The sequence below is a fragment of the Carassius gibelio genome, chromosome B9, assembly GCF_023724105.1.
Source record: "Carassius gibelio isolate Cgi1373 ecotype wild population from Czech Republic chromosome B9, carGib1.2-hapl.c, whole genome shotgun sequence".
NCBI lineage: Eukaryota > Metazoa > Chordata > Actinopteri > Cypriniformes > Cyprinidae > Carassius > Carassius gibelio.
The window spans coordinates 9,815,570-9,828,856 of NC_068404.1; the positions used below are offsets into that span (position 1 = coordinate 9,815,570).

The following is a 13,287-nucleotide window of genomic DNA, read 5'->3' on the forward strand; positions in this document are numbered from 1 at the left end:
GACTCACAGGCTTCCTTAAACGGACAGATTTGGGTCATTACTTTAGTAATTGTGTATTGGATTAGAGACACAACAAAAGGTGACTGCGCTGACATTGGTTGTTTGCGAGCGTTCGCTCTGAATGAATTATTATCCTAAACTTTGTACGCAAAAAGCGAGCTTCAGATTGGGTGTCTGTCTGTGTTGCTCCGTACGCGTGTGCAGGGGTAGTTCCTCCTCCAGGGCGGATTGTGGAGGTCAAATAAAAGCGCTCCGCACATCTGAGCTCTCCGCAGAGGTGCGTGCTAGAGCAGGAGGGGCAGGACGCACAGGGAGAGAAACGGGGAACTTGGAGATCTGAAGAGGCTGTGGTGAATCTGAATCGCTCAGCCAGTGAACAACCGCGTCTCCTCGATCCTCCATTGCTAGGAAAGGAAGGTTTAACTCTCGGTATACTTGTGTTTCATCTCACCTGTGACAATGACCAGTGGCCCGTTGGGCACGGCGTTGGCGGTGGCTTTGCTCGCCTGCACTGTACAGTGTATGCCGAAAGCAACGGGGAAACATAGGAGACAAGTTCTGGAACACTCGGTGTCATCCGTATCCCAAGGTATGCGGTCCTATATGTGTTTGTTTTGTTTTGATTCATTGAAATAGGCAAATTAGTAGCTTATTGATTGGCTTTACGCACGCAAATGGTGAATTAAACGCTGGAAACTGTGCATTGGTGATTCTCGTTTTCTTCTTTGTGCGATCATGGTTTGTTTTTGAGAAAGTTAAAATAATGTAGCGCTCAGTCAGAATACTTCCATTGTGTGCTCTGCAGATGGCTGTGTTGAGAGTGGTAAGCATTATGGAGTTGGAGAGCAGTGGGAGCGCAGTTATCTGGGCAACACACTGCTATGCACTTGTCATGGAGTTTCTGGTATAAAGTGTAAATCAAAGCCTGATGGTGAGTCCTCTTACATTGGATTTTTTTCCCTTGAAGGCACAGAACTGGATGAATGTTTCCTCACTTGGTTTAAATAATAACAATTTATTTGCATGTAAATGTATTTTGCATTTGACAACTTTGAAGAGGTAATGAGGATCAAAGTCCATTTCTGTTCCCAGCTGAGGAAACCTGTTATGATAAAATAAACGCTCGCTCCTATCGGGTTGGAGAGACTTATGAGAGGCCCAAGGACGGGATGATCTGGGACTGCACTTGCATTGGCTCCAGCCGAGGGAAAATCAGCTGCACTATTGGGAGTGGGTAGACTGGAACTTTCCTTCACTATACCTAATGGCACTTTGGAAATTACGCTTTTTGGAGTTGTGCTGCTGCTTACCTACTTGGCTTCTTTTGTAGACCGCTGTCATGAGGGAGGGCACTCCTACAAGATTGGAGACACATGGAAGAGACCACACGACACTGGAGACTACATGCTAGAGTGCGTGTGTTTGGGAAATGGAAAAGGAGAGTGGACCTGCAAACCTGTTTGTGAGTTTGAGCATTCATTGGAAAACACCATTTTTGCGTTTATTGTTGCTTTTTATCTGTGTGATTGCTATGATTTATATGATAGTATACTTTTAAATTAACTGTCTCTTATATTAAAACTAAACTAGACTATTGATGACTCAAAATGCATTACAAATTTTTGTCCAATCAAATGCTTTCTAGAAAAAGAATATTTCTCCCCTTAATACCACATGTAGCTTATAAGTAGCAAGTCATGGTTCATGGCTGTGATGCAACCTATCAGCAATTTTGTTTTCAAAAGGGTCGATCCCTCCAATATGTCCCACCCAAATTGCCTGTTTCAATACAAAATATGTTGACACAGGCAAGAAACTGCAATCATAAAGTGATTTAATAAGCTCTTTAATTATAGTGGTTTTGGACATGATGGAAAGGAACTGTGATACATCATGTAAGTAAAAGTATTAACATCATCATATTATTAAAACCATTTTTTTCTTGATAGCGGAACGCTGTTTTGACGATGCTGCTGGCACATCCTACATGGTTGGTGAGACCTGGGAGAAACCCTACCAAGGCTGGATGATGGTGGACTGCACCTGTTTAGGAGAAGGAAATGGACGTATTACATGCACATCCAGAAGTAAGAACTCCACCCTTTTTAGAAGTATGCAACAGTCCAAACCACACAAAACTCCCTTTCCCAATCTCCCATCTGTCCAACTGGATTCACTTTAATTATACGCTCAAAGTGCAGTTAAACTCTCTGGCTTCAGTGCAAAGACTTTTTAAACAAACAAACATAAAAAAAAAGTTTTACATTATTGCATTTAAAAAAAAAAAATTATTTAGAAGAATTAACTGCAACATGATTCTGATGAGAAACATCTGCTTTGTACGTTTTTGTGTGCATCACAGATCGCTGTAATGACCAGGACAAACGCACTTCTTACCGGATCGGAGACACGTGGAGCAAGACGGATTCTCTCGGACATGTGGTACAGTGTTTGTGTACTGGAAATGGACGTGGAGAGTGGAAATGCGAGAGACATGCATCACTGCACACCACTGGTCTGGGTAAAAAACTTTTTTTTGTTTAGTGAAATAAAGCTGTATAGTATATAAATATTATTTTGAAAACCCTAAAATAAAAAAAATAAAAACTTAAGAATTCAGTTAAAAAGTAAAATTTCATTCAAAATACTGTAGTAGTATATGAATAATACTTACAGGTATAGTTCAACCAAAATTAAAATGTGATGTTTATCTGCTTACACCCAGGGCATCCAAGATGTGACTCTGTTGTAGAACACAAACAAAGATTTTTTTCAATCTTTTTTTCTGTAATTCCCATCCACTTACATTATATAACTGACGGACTGCAATGGTTTGAGTTAAAAATCTTTGTTTGTGTTCTACTGAAGAAAAAAAGTCACCTACATCTTGGATGCCCTGGGGTTAAGCAGATAAACATTAGATTTCATTTTTGGGTGAACTCATTATCCCTTTAAGTAACAATGACCTAAAGATAAAAATTCTGTAAAAGTTACTCTCATGTATGTCCAAACCAATGTTGTTATTAACTGTGTCCTATTTACCCAGTGTTTTGAAATCATACAGTTACTTTGTGCAAAAGGCAGAAATCATTATTCACTGATGACCTTACCCTTCACAGCAGCTCTCAAATTGAATATGAGTGGCTCGTTTTGAACGATCAGTGTCTTGTGACTGATTATCACAATGTCCAATCTATTTAATATGAGGGCTGTATATCTTTATTTTTAGTGTGTTTTAGCTTTTCAAATGAAGATTGTTAATTTAAATTATTATTTGGGATACCCTGGATGTTTGTAGAGGCCTCTTAGTGGGCCCGGTTGATACAAAATCTGTATCCTTATGTGTTTTGTTGTACACTAGGTACTGGGTCTCGTGTGGTGACTAATATCCAGCCTGCAGTGCATCAGCCACAGGCGGTGCCTGAACACCCCACGCAGGGATCCTGTCTGACAGACACAGGTGTTTCCTATGGCCTGGGCATGCGCTGGATCAAGACCCAGGGCAGCAAACAGATGTTGTGTACCTGCTTGGGCAACGGTGTCAGCTGTGATGAATCAGGTTAATGTCATTGTCGATCAAACTATCAGTTTTCATTTAGATTGAATGCTGTGCTTGTATCTCATGTTTTAATTGTCATGTGTGATGTGTGTGTGTATGCAGAGAGCCAGTCCCAGGTCTATGGTGGGAGCTCAGGTGGCCTGCCGTGTGTGTTCCCTTTCGTGTTCATGGGGAAAACATTCTACTCCTGTACGTCTGAGGGGCGCAGTGATGGGCAGCTCTGGTGCAGCACCTCAGCCGACTTTGAGAAAGACTACAAGTACTCCTTCTGTACCAGCAACAATGGCAAGTTTATATTCATTATTAACTTTATTTGATGTTTCTGAAGTCTCTAATGCTCACCAAATATGCATTCAGTTGATCAAAAATACAGTAAAAAAGAACAGTAAAAAAAAAAAAAAAGATGCCAAAACAAAATTTTCAGTCTTCAGTGTCACATGATCGTTCAGAAATAATTCTAATATGCTGATTTGCCGCTCAAGAAACATTTCTTATTATTATCAATGTTGAAAACAGTTGTGCTGTTTAATATTTTAATATTTTTCAGCATTCTTTTTTTAATAGTTTAAAAGAACAGAATTTGTAATGTATATTTTTGTAACATTATAAATGCTTTTACTGTCACTTTAATATTCATCCTGAATAAAAATATTAATTATTAACAGTATTCATTTCTTTAAAAAAAAACATATAACATGGTAGTGTAATTCTAAAATATCTGAATCAAACTAAATATCCAGTGTGTTTTTTTTTAATATATAAATGCATGCATAGCTTTAACATTTTCAGATATCTACATATCTATCATATCTACAAGGTTGGTTATTGAAATGTTGTTGTCTTGAGACCTGAAAGAGTGCTGAACCATCACAGTTATACTGTCATAAATTTATTGGAAGTTAAAACTTTTCCTTGAAACTGCTACTGTTTTTCACTTGTAAATATCTTCATTATTTTTAGTTATGGTCACAACAAGAGGGGGAAACTCCAATGGTGCACTCTGTCACTTCCCGTTCCTTTACAATGGCCGTAACTACACTGACTGCACCGCTGAAGGCAGGAGAGATGGCATGAAATGGTGTGGCACAACTTATAACTTTGACCGAGAGCAGCGGTTTGGCTTCTGTCCCATGGCAGGTAAGTGCCAGTTTTACGCTAACAATAAATGCTCAAGCCAAAGAGAAAGAGAGAGTAGCAGGTTATGACTTGACAGGTGCTTGGAACATTGGAAAATTGAGAATTTTAATGTTATGAAAGCACTCCTGGATCTGGATCCTGGATCTTAATAACGTGCTTTGAGCATATCATTTTATCTTAATCTTCTCTTAAACATTGCATTTCAGGTCCCATTCTTTTCCTTACTTCGGGCGTATTGGTAAAAAGACTGAATAGATCAAATAAGTGTCATTTCATGCATCTCAAATGTCTTAAATACCTTGCGGTCTGTATGGGAGGAGATCTAATAACAGTTAAGATGAGGATGTTAACTACGTGAAACAAAAGATCACTCAGCACCTATTCAGCTGTATTTACATAAACACCTCCTTCTGACTCCGCTTTGATGGGTGTCTCTGTCACCAGGGTGCCAGTTAGAGCCAGGCGAACCCTGGGGAGTTTATTGATATTGGTGGGATTCAGTGATCTAACATGTATAGATTGAAACCAGAGCTGCTTTTTGTGTTGCCCTGTCGTGTTTGTTTTGTAGGGGGTAGAGATTCTTGTCTCAACACAGGAACCATTATCATACATCAACTGTTTTGGTTTTCAGTACAAGTGATATCTTGATCTGTAGGTTTTACTTGCTGTACTGAATGTGCAAAACGTGGGTACTTTCGAAGCTTCAGCTATTGTTTAAGCAGACATTTTTGTGATAGCCGTGGCCCCTCAGCTGTGCGGGGCTGCAGACGGAGGGGAGCTTGGCTTTGGACCAGAGTCTGGTTGGCAGTGAAGCATACATCTGGCAGGTCTCCAGGGCAGCTGTGTAACCTCCTCCACTCTTAACCCTGGAGAGATTTCCTCACTCTAGTCCTCTTTTATTAACCAGATACACCAATCAGAGATATCCCAGTTAAAACAATAAGGCCGATTGTGAGGAACTGCCTTGAGCTTTATGGATCTGTGGCCATTAGGATTGAGTTTTAACTCTTTGACCCTAATTGACCCCCAAATTGCTTAACTGATTAATTATACTGATCTCTTCAGGCCATTAAAAACAATTCAGTTAACTGGATCGGGTATTTATTCCTCAAACTCTGATGTTGTAGAGCTACTTTTGGCTGAATCAAGTTTGTTTCATAATTTGATGAACTTTCAATATTATTAAACTAAATCAGTTGAATAATGACACTATTTCCTTCTGTAGAGCTGCTTTTTAGTTAAATTGATTTTGCTTTATAACTAATGAACTTAGTTATAACTTAAAGCAACATGAATTTAACTGAATCAACACGGAGCTAAATTGATCTGAATAATGACACTATTGCCTTTTTTTAGAGCTGATGTCTTAAATTGTATCCGTTTCATAATAACTGAAGAAAATGATTTCTGTTATTTTCTTGTTTACTACTTTGAAGCTGCTTTGAAATCTGTAAATGTGACTTGACTTAATTGCTTAATTTAAAAGCTATATTCGCCAATTCCCCAAGTTCCCATGGCATAAATCCATTATGGCTCCTCCTGTACTTCATGCTTTTTCTTGTTCTGTGAAGAATTTAGGAGGTTGTATTCGGAAGTCCTCGAGTGCTTCAAAACCGATATATGCTTGTCTCATTGGCTGAATAGCCTTGAAGTTTGGTTAGTTTTTTTGCAGGACAGTTGAGGAGAATTTAAAGATCTGCAGGTTTGTGCATGATTATTTCAGCAGTTTACTCAAATGTTTATTGATCGGTTTCCATCAGCCCATGAAGAGGTGTGTACCATTGGTGAGGGTGTGATGTATCGTGTGGGTGATCAATGGGACAGACGCCATGATGTTCTGGGTCACATGATGCGCTGTACTTGTATGGGCAATGGCCGTGGAGAATGGAGCTGCATGGCCTACTCTCAACTCAAAGGTGAGATTTGTCATTTCTCTTCCCCCCTCATAATGAATGCAATGAAGTTATGTATCATTGTGCAAATGTCCATATATGGCTTGTCATCTTCAGACCAGTGCACTGTGGATAATTTGACCTACGAAGTAAATCAGACTTTTACTAAACTGCACAACGAAGGCTACATGATGAACTGCACCTGTTTCGGTGAAGGCCGTGGACGCTGGAAGTGTGACGCTATCGGTGAGCTTCTAGGATATAAAGAGAAATTATACATTTGTCTTCATTTGCTTAAATGAACATTTCTTGAAACCATTAGAGTGTCTTTTCCTCCAAATTGTTGCCTTGGGATCAGCATTTTTTTTTGCCTTGTTCCCTATAAGTGACCAAACTAATGATTGGATAATGACTGTGTTACTCCGATTTTCATTTCCAGATCAGTGCCAGGAGCCAGAAACTAGAGTGTACTATCAGATTGGAGATTCCTGGGACAAACTCATTCAGGGAATCCACTACAGATGTTACTGCTATGGAAATGGCCTCGGAGAGATGAGCTGCGAGCCTCAGCAGACTTTCCATGGTGAGTAAACAACGTCTTTTATGGGGCACATGTTCGTTCGTTCGTTCATTCTCTCTCTCACACACACACTCACACACAGTATCTGGGTCACGCTGTGTACTGCTAAAAGTAGTCTTGTGGGCATGGATGGGGAGTGGCTTGGAAGTCAAAGACTTCCAGATGTTTACTGAGAGCAAGGGTGCTGTATGCCGTTTTTCCCAGGTGTTTTGTTAGAGAGGCAATTAGGGTTCGTTCTTCCTTGTGATCGCTTCTTTTACAACTTTCAACAAATGCTCGTCCTCTGGCAGTGTTTGAAATCAAGGATGTCGGTTTTAAGATGCACTCATCCACACCTTGATCTGGGTGGGCCCATGACTTGTATTTGCCGTCTGTTCTTTTGAAGTTCTGTGGATGGAGAAAAGCACACAGCCAATCAACACAGCTGTCTCAATCACCCCCTACAGTCCTTTTGGCACTGTTTGTTTGTCTTTGAGTTGCTTTCATCCTGTGCTAGGAACAAGTTTGAAAATCAACCAAACCTGTTACTTTTTCTGCTTGCACAACATCTGTAAAGTCATTAAGAGATTATGTAGTTTCCATCGTTAATGGTTGCCTCAAGTCTCCAAACTTTTGTAGAAGAAAACCAACAGGCAGGGCTGGACGGTATGATGGTAAAAATGTGTTTTTTTGTTTTTGTTTTTGTTTTTTTTTTAAATCCAAGACTAAGCAGAATGCTATAGTTCAACTATAGTCTTCCAATGTATTGGTTTTGTTTTGATGTGCTGTGGCTTGCTAAACCAGGTGTTCATATATTGAATACATTTATTTGTGACTAGAATGTTGGAAAATTCTGTGGTCTTTACAAGCTGCATTTGTTTTAAATACAGTAAAAATAGTAATATTTTTATAATGTCACATGATACTTCAGAAATCATTCTGATATGCTGAATTTATTCTCAAGAATAGTTTCTTATTAGTGTCAGTGTGAAAAACATGTTTGGTGGTTCATTTTTTTTTTTTCTGTGGAAACCATAAAATATATATTTTTTTCAGGATTTTTTGATGAATAAAATTTTAAAAGAACAGCGTTTATTTGAAGTATAACTTTTTTTGGTCCCTTTTAAAAATCTTTCTGACTACAATATTTAAAAAATTAGTTATATAATATGATATAAACTTCCATTTTATACTGTTACTGTGATATTATAAAAAGTACAATATTTTGGTTGTATAACCCAACCCTAATGACAACTACAGTGTTTTTTTTTTTTTTTTAATCCAATCTTTCTTAGGCCAAACTAAATCTGTGAGTTACTTGTATTTATAAAAAACCACAAGCTCCACCACAAAATCTGACAAGGTCTGCATTAATAAAGTTTTCTCTTTTTGTAAGAGCTTGTTAGGGTCAGAAGTGATCCCTTTGCTCAGATAGTGGAAGCAACCCCAGAGCAATATCCCTCAGTAATGGAGTCCAGCTGTGAGAAGGCTGGGAACAGTGGGGGTGAAGCTGGTGCAGGCTGGCGGAACGTAATGCAGACTAAGTGAACTTTAAGTGCTGTACAGACTACCCTCATGGCAGTAATTGGGAAAAATAAGGACCAGATTGAAATCAGAAGCAATTTGGGGATATTGCCTTATGAGGCTGCAAGACACTTGAAGAAAAATGAGTTTTATATACAGTGTTGGGAAATTTGTTGGGTAAATAATAGAGATTTACCACTTCAGAAAAGTTGCTGGGAGTTATCTTTGGACTGTTGTTATTGCTAAAGCAGTTTGTCTGCTGGATTTAAAGGTTTAAAAGCCTGAGCCTCGAGTCTCAGTGCTGAATCTGTGGTAAGAATCTCACAGGCTAGTGCTACGTTTCCCATTTCAGCGTTTCCCAAAAGGACCAGAACACACTAGCGCTACAAACATTTAGTCTCTTTCCTAGAACACCCCTGACAACCATAATGTATTTTTAAGCCAGAAATCATCTTTGTTTGTTTTCGTGTGTGGTATGCCAGTTGTGGGAACACTGTTTACTCTCTTTGTTGTTTTACAGTATAAGCATGGTGAGCAGCATGATATCTTCTAAAGACCTTGCAAGTATAGGTGCTTTTGGCTGTAAATATGATTCAAATATTGAATATCTTTTATATATCTCTATCAGGTGGTAATCGTCCAGTGCAGGTGATCATATCAGAGTCTGGCAACCAGCCCAACTCTCATCCCATCCAATGGAACGCGCCGGCTTCTGAACACATCACACAGTACATACTCAAATGGAGACCGGTGAGGCTCTTTTGTGACGCTGTATGCCCTTTGCTCATTAAATGAAATTGACTTCTGATTGCATTCAAGAGGTTATTTATCTAATAAAAACTATGGGTGTCTGTTGAGCTGCAACCTACTCGTTTTTAAACAGAAAAACACTCATATCCGATGGATGGAGGTAACTATTCCAGGCCATCTGAACTCTTACACTATTGCTGGACTAAAGCCAGGAGTCACCTACGAGGGTCAACTCATCAGCATCCTGCGTTTTGGACGTAGAGAAACCACTCGCTTTGATTTCTCCACCGTGCATGGCTCATGTAAGTCGTCCAGCGATGTAAATGGCTATGGTTCTTCTCATTTACTAAACGTGCATGCGCATGTATTTGTGTATAAAACCCACACAGTTTCCAAGCATAATTAATTCCTGAATTCATCTGTAATTTGAATGGTATTTATTGTTTCCAAATGTTTGGAAGTCATGGTTGTTAATGTTCCTCTTTCTGTTTCTTCCCTAGTGACACCCTCTGAGGGAGAGACCACACCGCCTCCTCCGATGGTGGACACCTCTGAGTCTGTGACGGAGATCACTTCCAGCAGTTTTGTCATCTCTTGGGTGTCTGCGTCCGACACTGTGTCTGGATTCAGGGTGGAATATGAGCTGAATGAGGAGGGAGGGCAGACCGGACAGCCCATGATCTTGGGTTAGTTTGTGCATGACAAGTTCGGCATTTTTATTGTAGTCAGCTGAGGCCAGCAAACCTCTTTGTCTGCAGTTGATTTGTTGAAGCTGAATGCGACTATATTTGCAATTCCTGCTAACTTGAGTATCCGTTTCCAGACCTTCCTCATTCGGCTACGTCCGTGAACATCAGCGAACTTCTCCCAGGAAGGAAGTACACTGTAAATGTGTATGAAGTGACAGAAGAAGGAAAACCTAACCTTATCCTAACTACTTCCCAGACCACAGGTAATCTTTTTTTCTTGGTCTCTATGACCATTTTGGCCTTTTTCTAATCCTATAAAACCCTCTAGAAACTATTTGAGTAGAAAATGAAAAATGTGTTATGATATTATTGGTTAACTTTAAAATGCATGACCCCATAAACACCCCTGTTCAATTTGGAATTTTCTTTCAGGTAAGATGTAGCTTTCACATTCATCTTAATCAAATAAAAATAGATAATATGACAATACACAACATTGTTATGTGGCAGTCAAGATAATTTTCTTACTTGGAATGTAATTTACAGTTTAATATATAAAAAGATTAAATTAATTAAATCAAATTTGAGTGGTATAGGAAGTCAATTTCTTGTCGTCTTTCAGTTGCCACTGAGAAATACGCTCACTTGAAGTATTTCACTTTATGATGATGTGATCTTTTTGGCTTGTGTTTCCACAGCTCCAGATGCTCCTTCTGAACATGAAGTGAAGGATGTGGGGGAGTCTTCCATCATCATCAGCTGGTCTAAACCTGTGGCTCCCATCACCGGTAAACAGCCTTTTAGTCTGTAGTAAAAAAAATAAATAAAAAAATAAAAACATTATGGGACTTATACACAGCTGTTTACCAATGTATGTCTTGTTTATTTAGGTTACCGTGTGGTTTACACGCCATCTGAAGAGGGTAGCTCTGGTAGCACTGAGTTGAACCTGCCTAACACCGCCACCTCAGTGACCCTGGGCGACCTTCGCCCCGGTCTGCTCTATAACATCAGCATCTACTCAGTGGAAGAGAATATGGAGAGTGAACCTATTTTTATTCAGGTCACAACTGCTGGAGAACCACTGGCAGGTATGAAATCACTGTTGAGAATCTCGAAAAAAAACTATTATGAAGTGACAATGAAAAAAAAGAAGTTCCTAAAACAGGCTTCTGTTTTATTAAATATAATTTTGTATTTATTTTGGTTTTTAGGGGTGAATTGCGATCTAGAGCTGTTCTTGACTAAATTCACCTGCATTTTTAGAGAAGAGATGTTACTTGACCTCAGTGTTTCAGGATACATCTGAAGATGATAACTTCTGTTTAACAAATGGTGTGATCTCTGTAGTGCAGTGGAAACATAACATGATGTCATCAAGCCATAAATGTCTTTTTTATTGTTTTCTTTGAGTAGATTTATGTGTTTTGTCTGGCAGCCCAAAGATAAGATCACATTTGAGTTGAGTCAGCCAGTTAGCGTCCAAATCCCTGTGAATCCCATATAGGGTAATATGTTGAAATTGTGCAGATCTTGATTTTTATGGGGTCTGGCTGGGAGAGCATTTCAGAGGTCTGACTGTTTCGTCCTGATCTGGCAAATCAGCAAACATTGCAACTCTGCAAAACTGTCTGGGTCTCAACGAGGAGACATTTGTCTGGTGTTTACCCACATTGGCTTTTATAGCATGCTCTGATTCTTCTACGTGATCTTGATGATGCAAATGCTACAGAAATGGTTCCACAAACATTTTAGCTGTACATGCAATCAGGTTTTGATGGTGAAATATTATGGTTGGTTTTAAAACAAACAGACTTGAAAGCCTGTTATTCTTTCCCTGTCAGGCCGGCTGGTCTGTTGGTAGGGTGTCTGAATTCCTTTGCTTAGATGAGCAAGTTTTACAGAATGGTAAACACATGGATTGCCATGTTTGAATGAGAGGCTACAATAAACTTAAGCCCTTCAAAGGAAGGTCAGAATCAGATTTTGTGTCTCAGGAGGTAAAAAAAGAGCAAGTATGAGGATAGCATGAAACTTTATCCATGATAGTCTGAAAGAAGAAAAAATATTGATAGTCTGAAAGAAGAAAAAACATTGTTTTCTACCCACAGAGGAAGTTCCGTCTCCAACCGATCTGCAGTTCTTTGAAGTGTCTGACTCTAAAATCATAATCACTTGGACCGGACCATCCACAGTGGTGTCAGGGTACCGTGTGTCTGTGGGCGAGGTGGGTCCAGATGGCTTGGTCGAGAGAGTACTACCATTCCCTGTGACACCGAACGCCTACGCTGAGATCACAAACCTCCAGCCTGGAACCCTTTACCGCTTCTTCATCTATGCTCTCAAATCAGGGGAAGAGAGCGAGCCGCTGGTTGGAGAGCAAGCTACAAGTGAGAAAAAAGCAAAGATATTTTCACTAAAGCAAAAACATAGGTTTCTAAATCAATATTGTTGTATTGTCCAGGAAAAATGCCTTAACATACAGTACATTCACAATATTTTCTTGTCAGCATTTTTAATAAATATTAATTTACACATTTTATGAGATTACTTTTTCTGAATCTTTTGTCTTTCTCTTCACAGAACCTGACCCACCCACCGATATTGATTTCACTCACGTTACTGAAGACAGTGCTGTAATCATCTGGTCAGCTCCTAGGGCTCAAGTCACAGGTTACAGACTTTTCCTGACTGTCCAGGGCTCAAACCCTAAACAGCTGCGTATTCCTGGCCGTATGTCACAGTACACACTCATCAACTTGCAGCCTGACACAGAGTACACTGCCACTCTGCATGCGGAAAAGGGCAATGTGCTCAGTGAGGGGTCCATCGCCTCCTTCACCACACGTGAGTTACTGATTTTGTTTTATTTTTTATTATTCCAAATACATTTGCTTAAAGAGTGCTAATGCAGTAGTCCTGTATTTTCTGGCTTTCAGTTCAGCCAATCAGAAATGCTCCTCACTTCAGCACTGATGTCACAGACACCTCCATCATTGTCTCCTGGACCCCTGTGCCTAAAATTGGATACAAGGTACCGTTAAAACATACCAGAGCTATTTTGGTACAGCTATAGGCAATCACTCTTGGTTTAATGGCCATTGTAAGACACATGTAAAAGTACTCTTTAGAAACTGACTTTTGACATTCTTTTCTCTCACGTTCACACACATTCAG

The 13,287-nt window shown here is 39.5% G+C and overlaps 1 protein-coding gene across 50 annotated transcripts in view; it reads left to right on the forward strand.

Annotated features, from left to right (window-relative positions):
- Positions 1-265: 265 nt before the first annotated feature.
- The window catches only part of LOC127965162 (fibronectin), a 58,838-nt gene continuing 45,816 nt past the window's right edge, over positions 266-13,287 (forward strand). For 34 of the 50 annotated variants that reach the window (XM_052565772.1, XM_052565798.1, XM_052565795.1 and 31 more), the window contains exons 1-21: positions 267-589; positions 806-931; positions 1,093-1,230; positions 1,331-1,462; positions 1,950-2,087; positions 2,363-2,521; positions 3,362-3,559; positions 3,662-3,844; positions 4,520-4,696; positions 6,457-6,612; positions 6,706-6,834; positions 7,028-7,171; positions 9,300-9,421; positions 9,555-9,723; positions 9,922-10,107; positions 10,245-10,373; positions 10,809-10,898; positions 11,001-11,201; positions 12,222-12,500; positions 12,694-12,957; positions 13,050-13,144. In XM_052565772.1, coding sequence (XP_052421732.1) covers positions 460-589; positions 806-931; positions 1,093-1,230; positions 1,331-1,462; positions 1,950-2,087; positions 2,363-2,521; positions 3,362-3,559; positions 3,662-3,844; positions 4,520-4,696; positions 6,457-6,612; positions 6,706-6,834; positions 7,028-7,171; positions 9,300-9,421; positions 9,555-9,723; positions 9,922-10,107; positions 10,245-10,373; positions 10,809-10,898; positions 11,001-11,201; positions 12,222-12,500; positions 12,694-12,957; positions 13,050-13,144 — 3,345 coding nt within the window. In that variant the 5' untranslated portion in view covers positions 267-459. Of the gene's footprint in view, positions 590-805; positions 932-1,092; positions 1,231-1,330; positions 1,463-1,949; positions 2,088-2,362; positions 2,522-3,361; positions 3,560-3,661; positions 3,845-4,519; positions 4,697-6,456; positions 6,613-6,705; positions 6,835-7,027; positions 7,172-9,299; positions 9,422-9,554; positions 9,724-9,921; positions 10,108-10,244; positions 10,374-10,808; positions 10,899-11,000; positions 11,202-12,221; positions 12,501-12,693; positions 12,958-13,049; positions 13,145-13,287 lie in introns of all 50 variants that reach the window. The other 16 variants (XM_052565800.1, XM_052565806.1, XM_052565799.1 and 13 more) reach the window with 2 other exon arrangements.